General features: G+C 47.6%; 1 protein-coding gene across 3 annotated transcripts; it reads right to left on the bottom strand.

Moving 5' to 3' along the window:
* Nucleotides 1-5582: 5582 nt before the first annotated feature.
* mybbp1a (MYB binding protein (P160) 1a) lies at nucleotides 5583-21685 on the bottom strand. Of its 3 annotated transcripts, none has more exons than XM_037270164.1 (27): nucleotides 21448-21685; nucleotides 21003-21098; nucleotides 20830-20913; nucleotides 20681-20755; nucleotides 20461-20568; nucleotides 20133-20323; nucleotides 12475-12642; nucleotides 12240-12357; nucleotides 11211-11500; nucleotides 11006-11110; nucleotides 10775-10900; nucleotides 10462-10656; nucleotides 10274-10382; nucleotides 10105-10195; nucleotides 9779-9942; nucleotides 9610-9711; nucleotides 9412-9534; nucleotides 9070-9240; nucleotides 8347-8504; nucleotides 8141-8275; nucleotides 7674-7761; nucleotides 7378-7509; nucleotides 7120-7188; nucleotides 6937-7050; nucleotides 6693-6794; nucleotides 6496-6620; nucleotides 5583-6084 (listed from the first exon to the last, which is right to left on the bottom strand). In XM_037270164.1, exons 1-27 carry the CDS (start codon nucleotides 21610-21612, stop codon nucleotides 5775-5777), a joined length of 3714 nt encoding a protein of 1237 aa, XP_037126059.1. In that variant the 5' UTR covers nucleotides 21613-21685; the 3' UTR covers nucleotides 5583-5774. The 3 variants fall into 3 exon arrangements, with proteins under 3 accessions (XP_037126059.1, XP_037126060.1, XP_037126062.1); XM_037270165.1 differs by having other exon boundaries at nucleotides 6496-6617; XM_037270167.1 differs by having other exon boundaries at nucleotides 8347-8468.
* Nucleotides 21686-23448: the final 1763 nt, after the last annotated feature.

The following is a 23448-nucleotide window of genomic DNA, read 5'->3' as shown; positions in this document are numbered from 1 at the left end:
ATTTCACCAACGCATACAGAAACCCGATGAGAAGGCATATATTAGAGCCTTATACGAACTCGCAGAGACCTGTGAATTCGGAAGAAACAAGAACGAAGATATCAGACAGACTTGTAGTGGGTATTAAAGACAAAGAGCTGTCGAAGAAACTACAATTGATAAAAGACCTCACTCTGGACGTTGCTATACAGATGATCAGGCAGGCGGAAGAAGTGGATCAACAAATCTGCCAGCAGGGGGCAGCGTTGTACAAGGTACAAGAAGTCAATCGTTCAGAACGACAGTTTGAAGGAAAAAACATGGATGTTAACCCCAGGCTCCAAAGGAAAGAGAGGAAATAAGCAAGAAAGAGGAAACTTTTGTCATGGCGAAACGAACTGCGGTAGATGTGGAAAAACACAGATGTGACAAAAAAGGACATTGGGAAAGAATGTGCCGTTCAAGACATGTAAATGAAGTAGCAGAAGACACAAGAGAACATGCTTCATTTTATCTGGGCGCAGTCAACGCAAATGACAGCAAGAAGAAATGGACAGTGACGTTGGAGATTGGAGAGACAGGAGTCCCTTTTAAAAATTGACACAGGGGCCGATGCTACGGTCATGAGTGAAAGGACATTCAAAAAACTGAGACAGAGACAAAGGTTAAGTGAAGCCGACATCCCTCTCATCAGCCCGGGTAGACATTTAAATTGTCTAGGGTTTTTCTTCACCACTTTCCATCACAAGGGGAATCACCATGGAACAAAGGTATATGTAGTAGGAGGTTCTACAGTAAATGACCTCCTAGGAAGGGATGATGCCATCGCACTAGGCTTAGTGATGAGGGTTGAGGAAGTGAGTGGGGCGTTTGGAGACCATGGTACCATGAAGACAACGGCAGTGGAAATACGCCTAAAAGAGGGAGCAGTACCACATGCTGTGACAACTTCACGACAAGTCCCATTACCCATTATTCCAAAAGTTAAAGAGGAACTTCAGAGAATGGAATCTATGGGAGTGATCGAAAGGGTCACTGAACCTACCGACTAGTGTAGCCCAATGGTGCCAGTGATTAATTCAAAAGGGAAGATGCGTATATGTGTAGACATGAAGAAGGTCAACGAGCAAGTGAGAAGAGAGAGATACATTCTACCTACCATTGAGGAGGTGCTGGCAAAGCTGTCAGGGGCAAAGATCCTCTCTTTCCTAGATGCTTCCAGTGGGTTTTGGCAGATCCCACTGCACCACGAGAGTAGTCTGCTAACCACCTTCATCACACCGTTTGGCAGACATTGCTTCAAACGTCTGCCATTCGGCATCAGTATTGCGCCGGAAATCTTCCAACTGAAAATGCATGAAGTGCTGGCTGACGTAGACGGCGTGGAAGTGTATATGGATGACATCATCGTCTATGCAGCATCTCTTCAGAAGCATGACGCCCGCCTGAAAAACATTCTGGAGAGGACGTAATGGGTGGGACTGAAATTAAACAGGGACAAGTGTCAGTTCAGACAACAACTGCACTTCTTGGGGCATGTGGTGAACGAGAGAGGAGTTCAGCCGGACCCAGAAAAGGTTAAGGCTATAGCAGACCTTGCAGCCCCAACAGACATGAATGGACTAAAACGTGCCCTTGGTATAATTAATTATGTGGGGAAATACATACCACATTTGGCGACCATTGGGGCGCCACTCTACGACCTGCTGAAGACGAGCAGGGTGTGGACCTAGGACAAAGCCCAGGAGAAAGCTTTCCAGAGCTTAAAAGAGGCACTGATCAGAGCATCAGTGTTGGCATACAATGACATAAACAAGCCAACAGCTGTATCAGTGGATGCCAGCAGCTACAGCAACATGAGGATTGTTGGAAGCCAGTCACTTACTGCTCAAGAAGAATCACCAGTGCAGAGACGCTCCTACGCTCAAATAGAGAAGGAGTGCCTGGCAGGGGTTTGGGCATGCGAGCGATTCAGTAAATACCTGAGTGGAATGGATAGTTTCAAACTCATAACTGACCACAAGCCCCTCGTTCCATTGATTAATACCAAAGACCTGGACACAGTTCTCATCAGATGCCAGAGACTGCTTTTGAGACTAATGGGGTTTAATACAGTGGCAGAGTATGCACCAGGCAAGACCCTGGTAGTAGCAGACAGACTGTCCAGGAGTCCGACAAGCGGCAAACCAGAGAGTGACACAGAAGCTGATGTTTGCTGCTACGTAAATGCCATCTTGGAGGCACTCCCGGCGTCAAAGAGTAAGATGGAGATAAGGGAGGCCACACAGTCCGACACTGGTCTGCAAGCATTGGCGAGGCTGGTGAGAGATGGATGGCCAGACCACATTGGCCAGATACCCATCGCTGCGAGAGATTATTACGGCAACAGGGCAGAGCTCTCGGTAAACGATGGTCTGATCACAATCGGAAGTCGCATAGTTATTCCTCCTGAGCTGCGTGAGGAGATTCTGGACAGGATTCATGAGGGACACCAGGGCCTCACAAACTGTAGAGAGCGTGCACAAGGATCGGTGTGGTGGCCGGGGCTGTCCACCGATCTGAAAGAGAAGGTAGAAAGATGTGGGTTTTGCATGGAAAATAAGAGGGCACAGAGGAAAGAACCACTCAATCCAACACCTCTACCTGACAGGCCCTGGCAGAGATTAGGGATGGACTTGTGCGAGCAAAAAGGAAAAAACTACCTCGTCGTTTCGGACCACTATTCCCGTTACCTGGAGATACTAGAACTATCGGCAGCTACAGCAGATCAAGTTGTTGCGAAGCTAAAAGCAACTTTAGCACGGTACGGAATTCCTGAAATAGTATGCTTAGATAACGGACCGCGGTTTGCATGCGAGACTTTCAGACTATTCAGTGAGGAGTATGATTTTGAACATTTTACTTCAAGCCCGCACCACCCATCAAGCAACGGACAAGCTGAGAGAGCGGTTCAGATGGCGAAGAGAATCCTAAAGCAGGAGGACCCAGTGCTAGCACTTCTCAACTTCAGAGCTACACCCACGTCAACTACAGGTGTGAGTCCGGCAGAGCTCCTGATGTGCAGAAAGATCCGCACGAGGCTCCCAACTCTGGAAGGCAACCTGAAGCCCAGATGGCCCAACTTATCCATCGTCCGACGGAAGGATGCGGTGGAGAAGGAGCGGCAAGGATATTATTTCAACCGCAGACATGGTGCGCGGGCGCTACCCATCCTGCAGCCTGGCAGCAGGGTGCTCATGAGATTGGACTCTGAAAAACAGTGGACTGGTCAAGCTGTGGTGCAGAAGGAGAGCTCCACGCCCCATTCATATGAGGTCCAAACACCATCGGGAGGGGTGAAAAGACGGAACCGAAGACATATGCAGGCCCTTCCTCCAGAGAGTGGGGCTCTCGCGGTGGCGAGACAGGAGCCTCCCCCGGATGCAGCCATGGTCAACAGAGAGTCGGAATCGAGACAGTCGAGCTCACCGGCTTTAGATGGACTGACCGTAACTAGATCGGGTAGAGTCAGTAGGCCAGCAGAACGCCTAAATCTATAGATAGAATTTGAGCTGCGTGTTAGTTAAAAAGAGAATGTTTTGGAGATATAAAACCATATGTTAAGTAAAGGAAGATAATTAATTTGAGTTATTGTTGTAAACACTCTTTTGAGTAGGCACTACTTTAAATAGGGGGAGGTGTCATAGATGTATATTTGTTTAGTAGTGTTGTACGGTTGGAGTTGCACCATTGTTGAATATGATGTAGCGGGAAGGTCACGGGACCCGGAAGGCAAGAGATGCGCTGAGAGAAAGACACACGTTCAAAGAGAGAGCTTGTGGCTGGAATAAAGTACACCGTGTTAAACACAGTCTTCCCTCCTTTCCTGACAGCGTCATTACGAATTTACACGATAAATCAGGTGTGTTCGGTCCTCTGCAGAAGAGGCTCTGCCGAACCTCTGAGACTGACTCACCGAACTCCAAGGTTTCGATTGAACCCAGGTTAAGAACCACTGGTGTTTTTTTCCCCAAAACAAATGACAATTTTTTATTGTTTTTTAAATAAGAAAATGACCATGTAGTTAGTATACTATACATGACAGTGCCAGCGGGCCACTTTTTGATTTTATGACACAATGCTTCGGGCAAGTTTAAATTTAGACGCGGGCCGCATTTGGACCACGGGTCGGACTTTGGACATACCTGATATCTGGCAAGTTTTTTTTTTTTAGTTAAAAAAAAGGACCATGTAGTTTTCAAAGAAAAGGGAACGTCGATTCAAACCGGACAACTGATTCAAATTGATCAATCGATTTGGTGCAGTCCGGTTAGCACGTCCGTGCGGGTTTGATTCCACCTCCGGCCCTCCCTGTGTGGAGTTTGCATGTTCTGCCCATGCCTGTGTGGGTTTTCTCCGGGCACTCCGGTTTCCTCCCACATCCCAAAAACATGCTTGGTAGGCCAATAGAGCACTCCAAATTGCCCCTAGGTGTGAGTGTGGATGGTTTTGTCTCTGTGTGCCCTGCGATTGGCTGGCAAGCGGTTCAGGGTGTCCCCTGCCTACTGCCTGATTACTGCTGGGATACGCTCCAGCACGCCCGGGACCCCCGTGGGCACAAGCAGTATAGAAAATGGATGGATGGATTTGGTGCAGTGACCATATCTGCCAATTTTTTTTGTCTTGCTTTGCGGGTGACAAAGGAGAGAAAGCTGAGAATGAACAATTCGTATAAGAACACAAAGTTTATACGGTGCTTCTTATACGTTTATACTATAAACGTGTAAGAAGCGCTGCTTATCGCCACTCCCAGTTGAAGTTGAGTTCATTTGGGAAACAATACGACAATTAGAGGCACCATCCAACGGCAAGTGTGATCAGATTGCTTGTGAAATAGCCATCAAGATGGGACTTTGCTTCACTTCATGGAGCTCCAAGCAAGAGCACGAGCCTGGCCCGGGTTGAGTGGCCGGGATCACAGCGCGTTTCTGTTTCCACGGCCCAAATGAGCTCTGTGATAGATGAGGCAGTCCACATGACAAGGCCGCAGGATTTATGGCGGCAGCAAGGCCTCACTCGGTGCATGCTCGTCCATTGTTGGGAGCACTACATCAGCTCGGTGACAGCCAAATTAGGCCTTGGCGTGATTGCTCCCCCTTTTACTTTGCTTGTTGGGATAAAGCGGCGTACTGTCAAAGCCTGCACGGAGATCATTTTTCACAAAGTTACGTAACCTCCTTTTGCCAACTTTGGGCAGTGCGCTTTTTTTTTTTCCTCATTCGGATAAGACATGGGATGTTTTCAGGTTCAACTACATTATTCCTTAACTAAAAAAACCCCCAGCAGTATTCCAATGAGCACATGTTCAAGGGCATACATTCTCATTTGACTAGCTTTTAAGTCAATGTAACATGAAATAATTTGAGCATTTCTGCTTGTTGCTGTTTTTTTATGGCAGCTTATTTTTCAACTTGTGCCTCTTATGAAAGCATACCTATGTTGATGATGATGCAGAGTGTCTGTGCCTACCAACATAAAATGGCTTAGAGCGCAAATGGAGCAGCCTTATAGCTTTGGTGCTGCACATAATAGATTTGACGAGTGGGTGCAACGTGATGAATCCCCAGCAGGAGAAAAGGGCTTTAATGATGTTATTTTTTCCCTGAAAAAAGCAGTCATGCATTAAAAAAATTAGGATTCCCATCCTTGCACTTTTTCGAGGCTCATGAAAGGTTGATAAAAAATGGAGCAAAAAAAAATCTATATTAAAGAGTCCAACTTTATACTTCCTCTTTAATCTTTCTTTTGTTTGTTTTTTACTTCTTTTTAACTGACTTGTCATTTTGCATTTTGCTTTTCTTGGCCGGGCCGGGCTGCGACGCCGGAGTGCCATCTGCCTTCCTCTTTGACTTTTTTTTGTTATTAGTCTTGCCCTGTCCTTTCTTCACCCTCGCGTTGTCCGTCATTGGGGCCGAGCTGGTGTATGCGGCGGGCTCCAAGACGGGCTGCGGTCTTTTTTTCTTTTTTTTGCTTTCTGGCAGGAAACCCTTTTGCTTCTTGGCAGGCCGTTGCGGCGGCTGCTGGCCACCATCCTTGCCAGGCTTTATCTTCTCGATCGTCGGCTTCCTGAGGGTGGCAAAGATAAACAAGACGACTTTGAGTACGCTCTCGGACACCCCGATAGGAGAAGCTGACGTCAACTTCTCGTGTCAGTAAAGAGGATTGTGTTTCTTTTTGTGGGGAACCTAACCGCCATGACCTTCCTAGTCAGTCAGCCAACGAGCAAAGTAAAAACACTGCTCTTTGGCTCTATCTTGCGGTGATCCATGAGTTTCAAGAAAAGTAGTTTTTTGCTGCCATCTTGTGGTACCTCAAGAAAAACGCTTTTTTTACAACCCCCGCCCTCCGTGATTCAGTAAAAACATCCCCCATCGAGTGCCACGGAATTATGTTCGGTAGATGCGAGACAAAAAGCGGCATGTGGCAATTGTGAACCTTGAAAATGTTGCGACGGCCTTGGCTCGTTCCGGCACTCACGTGATTCCAAAGTGTCTCATGACGGTCCAGTAGGTGTCCTCTAGCTTGCCTGTCTTCTTGAAGGCAAACACTTCAGGCAGGAGCTGCAGGGCGCTCTTGAGAGCCTCCAAGTCCACAGACAGCTTCTATACAGACATCGGATGTCCTCTTTTCTTGCCTTCTTTTGATATCTTGTTTCCTGCTCTTGTATGACCTACCTGCAGTTGGATGAGTTTGACCAGCAAGCGACACAGCTCTAGCGCCTTCACCGTCTTTTCCTGCAGAGCCTTGTTCTCCATTTGACCTTGCAGCTTGAAAGCCTGAAATAGTGGCCCATTGAATCAACTTGGCATCAGCTCGGGCGAAGAAGCCACGAGGCAATATTCTGACTTGCATTTGCGGTTCGATACAGAGCAGTAATTTTGTTCTGGGGGGGTGGGGGGCTTTCAATGGTGGACTCACCGCGGTGAGCTGAGCCACCACCTTGGTGCACAAATGCAACCACGGCACGCCGCTCATCAGCTTCTGCACGTCCCTGTTTTGCATGGCACGGAGTAGCAACACGCACGCCTGGCCCTGCACGCACAAAACACGTCCAACGTTTGCGCTGACACTTGATCTGCTTCGAAATTAAGGTTACGCCACCTGCTGGTGCTCCCTGATGCCCGATGCGATGTGCTGCACCGTCGCGTTCAACAGCTTCACGCACAAAACCTGCATGATATATACATACACACACACATAGGATATAATGTCAGTGCCAATAATGTCAATAATAATTATGTGTGTGCGTCCACGTTATATTTCATTTTTGTATTAGCTTAGCGCGTGCACGCACGCATGCACACATACGAGCGGGTCGTATTAATTAGTGCTGCCATCCGCTGCGCCCTACTCACTTACCGGAAATCTAGCAAAGAGGTCAGTGAACATCTGGGTGGTCAGGGGGCTCTTCCTGCGACTCATGAAGTGGCCGAGGGCCTCCCGAAAGATGCCGGCCACCTGCTCCACGTCCACGTTGCCCATGAAGCGCAACTGAAGGCACACAAGAGGCCAAACGTCAGCTCGCAAGGCAGTTCATCTTGCTTTCAAGCTCATTGTGAGACAAGTGATGAGCAAGGCGTACAGCTGAGGACAGCCCGATTGATCAAAGACAGCAACAAAAGGATTCATTCAAAGAAAGGGGGTTAGTTACGTACGTCTGGCGCAACCCCGGACACCAGTGCCCCGTCCACGCTTTCGCCGGACGGAGCTCCTCGCAACACTTTGACGACATACAGAGCGGCGCTGAAAACAAAACAGACACAAGATGGTGGACGCTGCAATTTTGGAGTTTCATACAAGGAAAATACTGGAAAATAAAACATTTAAAAAAACAAATGAAAAAACAGCCCCATGAAAACTTTCACCAATTGACAGAAAAGTGCGCACGTCTATCGTAACTAGAGACAAAGTTTGAAGGTCAGCCATTATAGTTTCAGACGGTCATGTTGGAAAGTTAGTTTGTGGAGAGTCAGTGACATTTGACCCCCTCTACCCTGAAAAAAAGCCCTAAAATGAGTTTAATCCATTGGCTCAAATCTGTCCGCCATGAAAAAGTGTCAAGGAGCCACGCTCCAAGGGGACACTAAGTCAGCCATTTTGGTTAGAGTTTGCTGACGAGGACCTGAAATAGTAGAGGCCGACAGACGACTCGGACAACTTCTGCATTTTTGTCATCAGCTTGTTCAGAAGGAAGTGAAGCTCTTCCTGTCGGTCTTGTGCTGTCTTGCAGTAGCCCTTGGACCTGCACAGCTGGTTCCTACAAAAAGAAAAGAAAATGGCAGTGGTTTTGTTGTGGGAGCTCATTGCGAGTATGGAGGAGTGTGTTACTTGAAAATGTCCGCCGCCCTGCGCAGAAATTCCTGCCCCTGCTGCTCATTGCCCAAAGCCATCCCTCGCTCAATCAAGGACAGCAGAGGCTCCAAAAGGTCCAGAACCAGAGGATTGTCAGCCTGCCGAGACACAAACACCTCAACCAGGTCCAGCACCTACAATCACAAAGACAAGAAGGACATTTACACCTCCCATCTCACCCGCAAGGCGACCACGATTGTGAGTGATGTGAGTCACCCCGCTCACTCTTTGTTCGATCTTCTGCCCTCTGGGAAGAGGTACAGGAGCCTGCGCTCCCGCACCACCAGACTCACCAACAGCTTCGTACTCCAGGCTGTTAGGATCCTGAACTCTTTCCCCCCTTCTGCGTAGCGTCCTGTACTTTTGCGCTATATTCTGACTGTCTGCTGTATGCACACTTGCTCCGTTTTGCTCCTCTTATTTATTTATTTATTTATTGTGTTATTTGTTTATTTATTATTTATTCATCACTCTTATTATTCATTGTTTGTGCCTTCTTGTTTTTATTTTGTGTTTGCTTGTATGTATGTCGTGTACTGTCTTGTCACCGTGGGATAGTGGAAACGTAATTTCGATTTCTTTGTGTGTCTTGGCATGTGAAGAGGTTGACAATAAAGCAGACTTTGACTTGAGAGCTTTTTCCCCCCCCCCCTTTTTATGTTGGGAGTCAATTCCGATGGAAGATGGTCTCCGACCTACCTTGATCTTGAAATCGAACAACAGTGTCTTCTTTTTGCGCATTTTAGCCACGGTGTCCTTTCTGGCCAGGACCTTCTTCTGCTGCTCCGAAAAGAGCGCCGACAGGCTCTTGTCCAGCTCCATCATGGTATCATCATCCAAGTCATCTTCGCTGCTATCCTCCTCTGCGGCCTGGAAACAAAGTATGACATCATCCTCAGCTGATAAAAAGGACCGGGGAGCTTCAGCGATCATGTCAATCTTGTACTGATGGCGCCCCCGAGTGGGGAAAGTTTAAATTACACACACGCACACTCATGCAAACAGCGTGGCGCCACTCGCTCTCCGACTCCAAAGCCTCACCAGAGCGTTCTTCTTCTGCAGCACCTTCATCAGCTCCGCTTTGAAGTTTTGGTCCACCTCCTCCTCCACGGCCCCGTCGCTGTCGTCGTCTTCCTCGTCGGAGGTGCCATCTGACTCGTCTTCCTTTTTTGGGGCAAAAGCTACTTTCAAGTCAAGGCAGCAGCTCGAGCGGAGACCAAATCAAAAAAGGCCAAGCACCATGTCCTCCTCAACGTCATTCTCCGTTTCCATCTTCTTGGCCGCCTCGGCGTCGTCCAGAACCAGCACGGGGCCGTCCCCCTCTGCGTCCTCATCCAGCGCCTATGCAATAAAGACAAGTCTGGCGTGACAGCACCCGGGCAGCGCGGGCGGGCGGACGATGGCTTACGTCCAGGATGGCGGTGAGGGCGGCAGCGTTGACGTGGGGGCAGATGGAGGCGAAGACGCTCTTGCACACCTGCCTGATGTGGCGGCTGGGTTGGGACAGCAGCGACAGCAAGATGTCGACCATCACCTCCACCCACTGGGGTTCCACCTCCCCCCGCTTGCCGGCTACCCAAATAAAAATCACACACAAACTTGTTTCATATAAAAAATGCTGCCAGTGGCTTTTTTCCTCGTTCCTTTTGACAATGCAAATCTGTTCTTGCTTTTGTTGCTTTGGGCTCGACCATGCTGACCCTTTACATTTTGCTTTGGTGACGAGCAGCTGACCTTTCTCCCGATTCTTCTTGGCTGTCTTCTCCTGCGCTTCATCCACGCATCTCTGCAGGTCCTTCATGACGTCCAGCAGCTCATCCGGAGCCTTGACCAAAGGCAGCGCGGTCCGTTTTGTTTCTGCTCATTTGCTTGCCGAGCGAAAGGTGAACCCGGCGGGGCATACCTTGAAGAGATGCATGCCGATCAAGAGGAAGAGCTGCCGGAAGGCGGCGTTCTCCGCCGAGTGGCCTTTGCCGCCTTTCTTCTTCAGGCACGCCACCGACTCCAACATGCTGAGAGAAAAGAAGCAACAAACACGATGACAATCGTCGCCAACGCGGGAAAGTCAAAGAGGCAATACACGGTGCCGACCTGTCCCAGGCCTGCCTCTGCTCCTCACTGAGGGTATGGACGGGGCGGACCAACGCGGGCTTGTCGAGCAGGTCTTGGGCGTACTGGACCAGGCGCTCCAGCCACAAGGAGCCGTCGGACGTGACGCCCGTCGGGCGCTTCTGGGGCGCCACCGACTCGTCGGCCAGCGGCAAGTTATGCACGGATAGGAGGAGCCTGGTGGATGTACGTTCCACAGTGACGCAATGTCGTGTGCGCCCGGGAGCTCCCCAAAACAATAAAAAATGCTACTCAAGTGTCATCTCATTCTCAGCAAACATAGTTGAACTCCCACCCAAAGAAAGACGTGACCATCAGCGCTCTGGTTTTCCCATCCAGTGGGATGTGGAGCTTCTCTTCGGTTTCTGGAATGTTGGCGCAGGCCTTCTTGACACTGAAGAAGGTGTGGAAAAAGACAAATCTGGAGAAAAAAAAGTGGGAAGTCACATGGTGACATCATTTGTGAGTTTTTTATCGTACAGTTTCAGCTCGAGGAGGAGTTCTTGGTCATCATGATGCATCTTACCTGGCAATGTCCATGATAAGCTGCTCGTCCTTCTTCACGTGGTTGTTGTCCACGATGGAGACCAGCCTGGCCACGATCCACTTCCTCAGGCGAAATTGGGGGGGCCTAAAGAGGACAACGAGCCGGTGAGTGCTCACTCTGCTTCCCGGGTTTCTCGAGGTTCCCTTTGTTTTGTCGGGAATCCTCTTGGTTCCTCGGGACTCACTCTTTCAACTCTTCTTTGCGCTCCATCTGCTTGTGAGAGGTGAAGTTGAGCAGCTCGTCCACGCGGGGCCGCAGGAAGGTGGACCTGAGCCACGCCACATAATTCCGCAGTGCCGCCGGCTGTAGGTGCTGCACCACACGCCACACGGACGGCACCACCGGGTAGCCCTGATTGACGAGCGAGGTGAAGCCCACCATCACCGCCAACTGCTTTTCAGTATCCTGGCAGCCAGCCAGGAAGTTGGACACATAAGCGTCCATCTCGGGCGCCAGCTTGAAGTGATCTTGTTTCTGCAAAACAACTCAATGAGTCATTTCCGGTGAGTTGCATTTGGGGCGCCACCTTGTGGCATTACTTCACAGTGACACAACTGCGTGTTACTCAAACGGTCTACTCTGTCACTGCACCCATGTTGGTGTGACCCAGGAGAAAAGATAAAAATAACCCAATGCACAAAACAATCTGTCCCGGGTCGGTCCAATCTTAAAAGTTAAAGTCCCAATGATTGTCACACACACACACATCTGGGTGTGGTGAAATTTGTCGTCTGCATTTAACCCATCCCCGTGTGATTTTGATCCATCCCCTGGGGGAGAGGGGAGCAGTGAGCAGCAGCGGTGCCGCGCTCGGGGATCATTTGGTGATCTAACCCCCCAATTCCAACCCTTAATGCTGAGTGACAAGCGGGGAGGCAATGGGTCCCATTTTTATACTCTTTGGTATGACCCGGCCAGGGTTTGAACCCACAACCTTCCAGTCTCTACCACGAAGCCACTGAGCTGGTCTTGACCCCATATTGGGTTATTTTTATCCCCAGCGGCCCATTTAAGGGCGTAAGCTTGAGACGTAACCAACTCTGCCTAGTAACGAACCAGGGAAAAAAAATCCAAGCAATTTCCGTGCGAGCTCATTCAACATTCCTCATCAAACATGGAGGACTTGTGTTATCAGCGTGGCCAAGTAAGAAGGCCACGTGGTTAACGTCTATGTCGCAGCCGCGTGCGGCGCCAATAAGAAATCCCGACTAACCTGGGCCGACACCACGTGATCGCCGTATTGCTTCATCACCTCCCCTGACAGAACCTCTCTGAGCTGGGATACGGACAGCAGTGGCAAAGCGCTGCCCAACAGTCGGAAACTCACAAAGCTACACAAAAAACAAAACACGCACGGAAGAATTGATGGTCAGTTTCAAATGTCAACTCAGTTGTGTGGGTTAGGGGGCACTTTCCCGTTTGCTAATGCTCTTGTGCACAAAACTCACTTGGTGGGCCCCGAGTGCTCCTTCAGCATTCCCTCCACGACGGCTTTGTTCCAGAAGAGCTGGAAGCTGTCTTCCCTCAGGGACAGCTTCAGGAGGTCCAGGGCCAACGGTGGCAGCGCACACTCCTTCTTTGCCGAGCGGGCGGCCATCTTAAGTAGGTGTGTCAGCCTACGAGAGAGAACCGGGCGCACCTCGAGAGTTCAGAAAAGGCTCTGCGATGTTCATCACTCAATCAAGCCCCGCAAAAGGTTTGGGATTGACCAAACAGATGAAAAATAAGATGGCAGCAGAGCACTCATTTTGTCTAAATCAGGGGTCACCAACAAGGTGCCCGCAGGCACCTGGTCGCCCGTGAAGACCGCATGAGTCGCCCGCAGGACTGTTCTAAAATGAGCTCAAATAGCGGCACTTGTAAGCGAGCTGCATCTATTTATTTTACAGTCAAACCTCGGTTTTCAAACGTCCCGGTTCTCGAACAAATCGGAATTCGAACAAGAAATTTGAGATTTTTTTGCTTCGGTTGTCGAACAAAATTCGGAGGTCGAACCTCGCGAGATGAGCCGGGAGGACCCGAGAAAACCCGACCGCGCGGCCCGGATGCTGACTGACTCCGTTGTTATTGTATTTTCGTTACTTTGAGGATTGTATTAACCCCTAATCATGCCTCCAAAGAAAGCAAGTGGGAGCAGTAAAGCCATCCTAAAACACAAAGACGCTCTTAAAGCAATGCGACAGTGAGCAGCCGGCGCGCTGCGGTTGCGCGATCGGACCAAATTAAGCTCCCTGCGCACTGAGGTCCACTTAAATTTTGGAAAGTACATCAGGACTTTAACAATATTTTCTAAATTTTAGCGACGGCTCTGTCACAATAATGCGACCAGCGCGGTGGAATTGCGCGTTCGGCGGTGCGCTGCAGTTGCGCGATCGGACAAAAATAAGCTCAATGCGCACTTAGGTCCACTTAAATTTTGGAAAGTACATCAGGACTTTAAAGATATTTTCTAAATTTCAGCGACGGCTCTGTCACAATAATGTGACCAGCGCGGTGCAGTTGCGCGGTGGGCAACGCGCTACGGTTGTGCGTTTGGCGGTGCGCTGCAGTTGTGCGATCGGACAAATATGCGCAAATGAAAAAATGCTTAACAAAGGCGGGTTTTTTTGTCTTGAAACGGATTACATTTTTTCCCATTATTTGTTATGGGAAAAATAGATTCGGAATTCGACCGATTCGCTTCTCGAACCGCCTTCTGGAACGGATTGTGGTCAAAAACCAAGGTTTGACTGTATTTTTGCTATTCTTGTTAAAATCACACTTACATGTGAACTGGAAATGACAATAACAACACATAGTGAAAGCCGAATTGAGCAAATTGGCTATTTCAGAAGTGTGTGTCAAACTGGTAGCCCTTTGCCTTCATCCATTGGTGTCAAACTCAAGGCCCGGGGGCCAAATGCGGCCCGCCATATCATTTTATGTGGCCCACGAAGACCAATTTTGCATCGACTTTTGTCATTACTAAGATTACAAATTCTCTTCACTTTAAAAAAAAATAGATATTGCTTGCAGTTTTTATTACCATTCATCTTTTTAAAATATTTCAACAGTTTTTACTAGTCTCAGATTTTAAAACAATCATCATGGCCCTCCAAAGGAAACTATGACTATGATGCGGCCCGTGGCAAAAATTAGTTTGACACCCCTGCCTTAATCAGTACCCAGGAAGTAGCTCTTTGTTTCAGAAAGGTTGGTGACCCCTGGTCTAAATGAACCCCCTCCCCTGAACATCATTCCTCGACAAAATTCACTTCAACACATTTGGCGGCAAAGCACTAATTTAAAAAAAAAAAAAAATCTTAATCCGAGTCTAGCATAGCACCTAGGCATCAAGACGGTGCACCTCAGGTCCAAGTAAAATTATTACTTATTACGACGGGATCACCACCTTATCGTGGTGGGGTGGTTTGCGTGTCTCCATGTCCCCTAGAGCTATGTCGGCAGGAGTATTACACTCCTGGCAGAGTCACCCATGCCGAACAGGTCGAAGGGTAGAGACCAGACAAAGAGTGATTCCACTGGCCCTCCAGGTTGGGGGTTGGGCTGTGGGTTGATATCCCGCTCCCAGAAAAAAAACATTATTACAGAAACCAGAAGCAGAGCGCACACACCAAATCAGGGGAACGCTGTAGCCAGTCCTGTACCCAGAGACACGATGACGCACAGGGGCCAAAGCCAACAGGACGCCCTTGGGCCGAATAGACCACTGCTGCACCCGAAAAACACCATGACGATTGGAAACTGGAATGTACGAACACTATACGTAAGTGGCAACATCACACTAGCAGCAAGAGAAATGACCAACAGAGGAATGGACATCATGGGTATCAGCGAAACACACTGGACAGGACAAGGGAGAGTGGAACTGGCAAAAGGAGAAACCATCATCTAATCAGGAAGAGCCGACGACAACCATAGACAAGGCGTAGGCATACTCATGTCGAAAGCAGCAGCAAGAGCCCTGATTGACTGGACTCCAGTGAACGAAAGAATCATTCAAGCCAGGTACCACTGCCAACACATTAAGTTAACGATTATACACATTTACGCACCCTCAGAAGATGCAGAAGAGAAAGAAAAGGACAAATTCTACACAAGACTGCAAAATGTACTCAATAGCAGGAACAAACATGACATGTTGATTGTAACAGGAGACTTGAATGCCAAAGTAGGAGATGGACACCAAGATTACGACAGGGCTAGCACGGACTCGGAAGGCTGAATAACAACGGAGAAAGGCTGTGCGAAATGTGTGACATGAACGAACTACCGTAATTTTCGGACTATAAGTCGCACCGGAGTATAAGTCGCACCAGCCATAAAATGCCCAAAAAAGTGAAAAAAAAACATATATAAGTCGCTCCGGAGTATAAGTCGCATTTTGGGGGGCAATTTATTCGACAAAATCCAACACCAAGAACAGTCATGAACGAGCAACAACAGGCTAAACGATAGGTATGCTAACGTGACATGCACACAAACTAAGAGCTGAGAACGGCCCTGACGTAAAATTCAGAGTTATTCAAAAAACTATTACATAAATAACACGTTAATAAAACCATCTGTCACTCCAATTCATTAAATCCATCAATCGTCCTTTGTCAACAATGCGTGCGCGCCGCTGACTGCTCTTGCACTTCAAAATATTCCACAGGCCCATATAACGATATATAAATTATATATCAAATAACTATTATAGAAGCAATAATGTTATCAAACCATCTGTGCACTCTAAATCATTAAATCCATCGATCAAATTCCTCGTCCTTTGTCAACAACGCCGCGCGTGCGTGCGCCCTGACGTCAGCCTCGTCGTTATTCCACAGATCTACTATATAACTATATTGTAGCGTTAACAAAGTTCAAGGAAAGACGTGGGTTTGGTAAACGGCTCTTTATTTAACAAAACAAACTTCCAGGCGTGTGGCGGCGTGGACTTCCAGCCACGGAAATGGAAGAGAGCTCCATAGAATAGGACGGGCGTGCGTAAAAGCCATGACCGAGCCCCATCCACCGTCCCCGGACAGCCACCCGGCCGAGCGCCGGCCCTCGACTTCCATCCACGGAGGTGAAATACAGCTCGGTAGAGTAGGACCGGGCGTGCGTAAAAGCATTGTCCGAGCCCCATCCACCGTCCCTGGACAGCCACCCGGCCGAGCGCCGGCCCCCGACTTCAATCCACGGAAGTGAAAGAGAGCTCCGTCGAGTCAATCTTTGTCCTTTATGTAAACAACGCCGCGTCGCGCTGCTGACGTCGCGCTGCTGACGTCGCGCTGCTGACGTCGCGCTGCTGACGTCGCGCTGCTGACGTCGCGCTGCTGACCGCGACGTCGCGCTGCTGACGTCACTTGAAATTCAAATTACAGTAATCCCTTGCTACATTGCGGTTCGTTTATCGCGGTTTCATTTTTTTTTGAAAATTTTTGAAAAAAAACATAAGTCGCTCCTGAGTATAAGTCGCCCCCCCACCCAAACTATGAAAAAAACCGCGACTTATAGTCCGAAAATTACGGTAGTCATAACAGGTACGCTGTTTCCACAAAGACCTACACAAAGCAACGTGGGCAATGTTCCCTCTAAGCTGCGCGCGTGCGCAATCGCGCACTGCCCGCACGTTCTCAGCGCACAAGAAATCTATCCAGCGCATAAACATCCACCGCCGCAGCTAAAAGAGAAGTATGCAGAGAAGAACAAAGAGGTGAAGAGAAGTATAAAAGCAGACAAAAGGAAATGGATGGAGGAGATTGCAAGTGTAGCTGAAGCTGCTGCAAGAAAACAACACATGAAGACACTTTATGGACTAACAAAGACGCTGGGCAACGAGAGACCCAGGCAGAGCACAGCAGTACTAGACAAGGATGGTAACCTCGTTAGTGGAAGGGATGCAATTAAGATGAGATGGACGGAACACTTAAAAGAAGCGTTAAATAGAACAGAGCCGGAAAACCCAATAACTGAAGATGACGAATATGAATTCAGCAACAGAATTGAAGAGATCACGGTAAATGAACCAACACTAAGTGAAATCAAAGAAGCTATAAAAAGACTGCAGAATGGCAAGGCAGCAGGAATTGACTCCATCACAGCCGAATTATTAAAAGCAGATGTAGAGTTTTCAGCAATGAAGGTACACCAACTGTTACAGAAAACATGGAAACATGAGAAGATCCCAACAAAGTGGGAGAGAGGACTAATCATCAAACTAGCAAAGAAGGGAAATCTCAAAGAATGCAAAAACTCAAGAGGCCTAACCCTGCTCTCCAAAGTGGGAAAGATACTGGGCAGGATTATAGCAGACCGAATAAAGAATGGAATCGATTGCAGGCTGAGAAATGAGCAAGCAGGTTACAGGACAGATAGGGGAACAACAGAGCAAGTCTTCATATTGAGAAACATCATTGAACAGGTAAATGAGTGGCAAGCAATATACTTAAACTTCGTAGACTTTGAATAAGCCTTCGACTCTGTACATCACGAAAGCCTGTGGATCATCATGAAGAAGTATGGAATTCCGGAGAAGATTGTGAGAATGGTCAGACTATTTTATGAAGACTTCCAGTGTGCGGTAGAAGACCAAGGGGTATGTGAGTGTTTCAACATCAAAACTGGCGTAAAGCAAGGATGCAATATGTCAGGGTTCTTGTTTTTAATTGTGATAGACTGGATTATGAGAAGAACAGGTCAAGAGGGAGAAAATTGAATTACCGTATTTTTCGGACTAAAAGTCGCTCCGGAATACAAGTCGCATCAGCCATAAAATGCACACAATAGAGGAAAAAAACATATAGAAGTCGCACCGGAGTTAAGTCGCACTAGCTCAGTGGCCTAGTGGTAGAGTGTCCGCCCTGAGACTGGAAGGTTGTGGGTTCAACCCCCGGCCGGGTCATACCAAAGACTATAAAAATGGGACCCATTGCCTGCCTGCTTGGCACTCAGCATTAAGGGTTGGAATTGGGGGGTTAGATCACCAACTGACTCCCGAGCGCGGCACCGCTGCTGCTCACTGCTCCCCTCTCCCCCAGGGGATGGATTAAAATCACACGGGGATGGGTTAAATGCAGAGGACAAATTTCACCACACCCAGGTGTGTGTGTGACGATCATTGGGACTTTAATAATTTAATAATTTAATAATTTTGGGGGAAATTTATTTGACAAAATCCAACACCAAAAACAGACATGAACCAGCAACATTAAGGCTCACGATACGGTATGCTAACATGACAAACACAAACGAGGAGCTGAGAACGGGCCTGATGTAACATTAACAGTTATTCAAATAACTATAACATAAATAACACGTTTCTCAAACCATCTGTGTCACTCCAAATCATTAAATCCATCGATCGAGTTCATCGTCCTTTATGTAAACAACGCCGCCGCGTGTGCGGTGCGCCGCTGACGTCGGACTCGTCGTCAGTTGCAGTTCAAATTTTTCCAGAGGCCCATATAACAATACATAAACTATGTATGAAATAACAATAATATAAACAACGATTTTATCGAACCATCCGTGTCACTCCAAATTTTTAAATCCATCGTAATCTTCGTCTTGTGTCACTTAATAAAAACAAAAACCCCACACGCAGCTGTTGACGCCGGAAGGACTACGTGCGCCGCTGACGTCAGACTAGATATATAAAATAAATGTAATATAAAGAACAATTTTAACAAACCATCCGTGACACTATAAATCATTAAATCCGTCGGAATATTTACCCTCTGTCAAAAAAAAAAAAAAGAAAAACACACAGCTGTTGACGCCGGAACTACGTGCGCTGCTGACGTCAGACTAGATACATCAAATAAATGTAATATAAACAAGAATTTTAACGAACCATCCGTGTCACTCCAAATCATTAAATCCATCGGAATATTCATCCTCTGTGTCAAAACAAAACAGCTGTTGATTCCGGACCTACGTGCGCCGCTGACGTCAGACTCACTCGTCGTCAGACTCACTCGTCGTCAGTTGCGGCCCCAATTATTCCACAGATCTAGTATATAACTATATTGTAGCTTTACCAAAGTACCAGGCAAGACGTGGGTTTGGCTTTAATTCACAAATCGAGAGCTCAACATATGAGCCAACACACGCAAGCGCCCTGGATTTCACATATAAGTCGCTCCTGAGTATAAGTCGCTCCTGAGTATAAGTGCGCCCTGACGTCAGCCTCGTCGTTATTCCACAGATCTAGTATATAACTAGATTGTAGCGTTAACAAAGTACAACGAAAGATGTGAGTTTGGTAAACGGCTCTTTATTTAACAAAACAAACTTCCAGGCGTGTGGCGGCGTGGACTTCCAGCCACGGAGGTGGAAGAGAGATCCATAGAATAGGACCGGGCGTGCGTAAAAGCCATGACCGAGCCCCATCCACCGTCCCCGGACAGCCACCCGGCCGAGCGCCGGCCCTCGACTTCCATCCACGGAGGTGAAAGAGAGCTCCGTAGAGTAGGACCGGGCGTGCGTAAAAGCCATGTCCGAGCCCCATCCACCGTCCGCGGACCGCCACCCGGCCGAGCGCCGGCCCCCGACTTCTATCCACGGAGGTGAAAGAGAGCGCCGAAGAGTAGGACCGGGCGTGCGTAAAAGCCAGAATAGTTTTTCAAACCTTCTGTGTCACTCCAAATCCTTAAATCCTTCAAACTCTTCGTCCTCCGTGTCACTTAGAAACAAAGCCGCTAATGATGCCGGTAGTACGTGGTGCCCTTTGTCATCTTCGCCATCCCGTGATCAATCTTTGTCCTTTTTGTAAACAACCGCCGCGCCACGCCGCGTCGCTGACGTCACTTGAAATTCAAATTACAGTAATCCCTCGCTACATCGCGGTTCGTTTATCGCGGTTTCACTTTTTGAAAAAAAACACAGAAGTCGCTCCTTATTATAAGTCCCCCACCACCCAAACTATGAAAAAAACCGCGACTTATAGTCCGAAAATTATGGTACTACGGCAGGACCACAACGACTGCAACACAGCCATGACCTGGGCACCAGAAGGAAAAAGAAGGAAAGGAAGACCGAAGGACAAAAAAGGACATGACTAGCTAGGTTTTTTTAGTGACTACCCAAGGATTTAGGTGCACATTTTGGCAATTCTTACTGTCCAATGTTGTCGTTGTTGATGATCTTGGAAGAGCCCAACAGTTTTTTTACTTTCTTGGGTTGGAGGGTCTGGGGAAAGCGCTCCAGCGCCACCAACAGCAGTTGCAGCTGCTCTGGAGTCTGGAAAGCCGAGGCCATGTCGGCCTGCAGAGCACTCAGCAGGACCTCCTCAAATACCTTCTTGGGGACCTGCCGGGACACCGACACGGGGGAGACTGTGATGATGACTGTGCATGAGTCCGAAATTTGATTTTACAGAGGTTGGTTATAAAACAATTTACTCTTAAAAAAATAATAATTAAAAAGCCTTATTGTGTTGTTGATACCTCAGCGAGGATGTCCATCATGGTCTTGTTGGGCAGGTCTTTCAGGTGCTGTCGCTGTTGGGTGAGGTTTTGCAGAAGCTGCACACAACCCAGCACCACTGGGGGCTCCTGCGCGGGTGCAAAATAGAAAGGTTGAGCTCAAATTTACAGCACGCGCTGGACATTCTCAAGTCACACGGCCTGCAAAAGACAAGGTCTGCATGTGTTCCTACGTACTTACTTTGAAAAGGCGACCTGACTGATGGAGAGCAAGGATGCCAAACAAGCTGCCAAATGCAGCATTTCTGACAAATTTCTGCAGGACAAGAAATATTTAACCTTTTTTCTTACAGCATATTCTAATCCCGCCCCCTCCAAAAATAAAGTTACCTTTGTGGCTGTTTGCACATTGTGTTTCTCCCTGATCCTGTCAAGGATGTTCTGCAGAGTGATGTCCTCAAACGCGGTCAGGAGCTGGCGGAAACAATAACATAATTTTGGCATCACACCACAAACACTAACGGGTCAAAGCATGGGGCACAGTCGTCGGAATCCTCGCTCACCTGACCCAGCGCTAGACTGAAGCCTGGCCTCGCCGCCTCCCGCGTGTGAGCAAGTCCGTCCACCAACTTCTTGAGCGTGTACTCCAACTCATCCTCCTGTGAACAACACAAACATAACACGGAAATCATTATTTGCTTATTATTTACATTGGTTAAAATGTTCTACTCGCGAAATACGTTCAAATTAATTATGTTAAAATGGCAGGTATACTGTGTAAATGATATTTTACTTTCTATTTTTCAGACGATGTGCTAAATTAATTCATCTTTTGATTTGAAATGGCAGTGTTGGCACACATGTATGTTGATAAAATAATGGATAAGCTTTTAACTCGATTAATGATGCTGTGGTTTCAAGGATTAAGACGTCATGAAAAGACTGTAACATGACTTTAAACAGCTCTAGTGTAGTGTGCCACAATACGCATGGTTGAACGCAACCCACCTCGTTGTTGTCTTTTAGGTATTTTAGAAGATTTTCCACCGCTCTAAGACGAATTTCTTGATCGGGTTTGGCCAAATCCCAGAAGAAGTCGAGGAAGACTCGGTTCTGATGGAGGGCGCCAGCCGTCCGGACCGGCACGGCTGCAATCGGCTGAATATCCATCATGTCTACGAACACCTCACCGGAGCATGCCGAAAGTACGGCGAGGAAAAAACGTGGATGCACGTCTTTTCCTGAGGAGTGACTACTTCCGGGTCACTTTTTTTGACAACTTACAACTTTATTGACAATGCAAATGGTGAACAAACAGCGACCTTTCGATTTTTTTTTTTAAAGTAAAAAGGCATTTATAACTAACTACGCAATAGAGATGAGACTCATATTTTCCTGGCTATCCAAGTATAATTTTCAAAATGACTTTTTATAACAATTAAATCAAGTGGATTTGCTTCAGAATGTGGGACGATTCTTCCCAAATTTACACTGACCATACGTCCTCATTTTCCCTGACATGTCCTTATTTTGGCCCCTAAAAAAGCGTCTGGGAGGAATTTCATTTTTCATTATATTACATTTTACAAAATGTCCAGAATTTTTGCTCCATCTCTATATAACAACAACAACAACCTCCTGCTGAACGTCAACAAGACCAAGGAGATTGTTGTTGACTTCCGGAAGGGTCACACCCAACACCTACCACTGACCATCGACGGTGCTGTGGTGGAGAGAGTGAGCAGCACCAGATTCCTGGGGGTGCACATCAGTGAAGACCTCTCCTGGACCACCAACACTGCATCACTGGCGAAGAAAGCTCAGCGCCGCCTGTACTTCCTGCGGAAACTCAGGCGAGCAAATGCTCCTCCGGCCATCATGACCACATTCTACCGTGACACCATTGAGAGCGTCCTCTCCAGTTGTATCGCTGTGTGGGGTGGTAGCTGCACTGAATACAACATGAAGGCCCTGCAGCACATAGTGAACACAGCTGGTAAGATTATTGGTGCTTCACTCCCCTCCCTGAAGGACGTTTACACCTCCCATCTCACCCGCAAGGCGACCACGATTGTGTGTGATGTGAGTCACCCCGCTCACTCTTTGTTTGATCTTCTGCCCTCTGGGAAGAGGTACAGGAGCCTGCGCTCCCGCACCACCAGACTCACCAACAGCTTCAACAGCTTTCTCCCCCCTCCACCCTCGGCTGCATAACGTCCTGTACTTTTGCGCTATATTCTGACTGTCTGCTGTATACACACTTGCTCCATTTTTGCTCCTCTTATTTATGTTATTTGTTTATTTATTATTTATTCATCGCTCTTATTTATTCATTGTTTGTGCCTTCTTGTTTTTACTTTTTGTGCTGTTTACTTGTATGTATATTGTGTACTATGTCTTGTCACCGTGGGATAGTGGGAAACGTAATTTCGATCTCTTTGTGTGTCTTGACATGTGAAGAAATTGACAATAAAGCAGACTTTGACTTTGACATAGGTTTAAGTGTGACCTCGAGTCATGTCAACGACTATGTCCCAGGCAGATCCAAGTCCCCTGCCATTAGTTACACCGCCTGCCAAGTGCTAACCTCAGCAAATCAGGTTACCTGAGAGAACCGATCACAACAGAACGCGCACCGGATTTTAGCGCATGCGCAGTTGTGCCAAAGTAGTTACCCCCGTGAAAATCCGTATTCTCTGCCGCGGGAGCGCGCACGCATTGAGTGGAAGGAGGAAGCCGATGCTGTGAGGGCAGACACTACCAGCTTGTTTTCAATAAAAACATGAAATTCTTCATGTTTTTATTGAAAACGTGCACGTTTGTGCTGGTCAATTTCCATTTTTAGAAAGGGTTTTCTTTAAAACTTGCGTATCACGTTTATAAATTATTCCGTTTTAAGTTTTACTTAAACTTTATATAAAGAGGAACAGCGATACTTTTGTCTGAATTCCTCGTTTTGATAGCATCACATGTCCCTCTTTTATACTTGTTCTGAGGTGCGCTCAGAGC

This window comes from Syngnathus acus, chromosome 14 (assembly GCF_901709675.1).
Source record: "Syngnathus acus chromosome 14, fSynAcu1.2, whole genome shotgun sequence".
In the NCBI taxonomy this organism is placed as follows: domain Eukaryota; kingdom Metazoa; phylum Chordata; class Actinopteri; order Syngnathiformes; family Syngnathidae; genus Syngnathus; species Syngnathus acus.
This window is presented reverse-complemented; position numbering and strand designations above follow the sequence as displayed.

Excerpts from the sequence above, each read along its gene's own strand:
- mybbp1a (XM_037270164.1), bottom strand. The coding sequence starts at position 21,612 with ATGATGGATATTCAGCCGATTGCAGCCGTGCCGGTCCGGACGGCTGGC. Across the intron at positions 7,510-7,673 it reads TGTCCGGGGTTGCGCCAGAC|TTGCGCTTCATGGGCAACGT; the intron begins GTACGTAACTAA and ends GTGTGCCTTCAG. Across the intron at positions 6,085-6,495 it reads ATGAGACACTTTGGAATCAC|GAAGCCGACGATCGAGAAGA; the intron begins GTGAGTGCCGGA and ends TGCCACCCTCAG.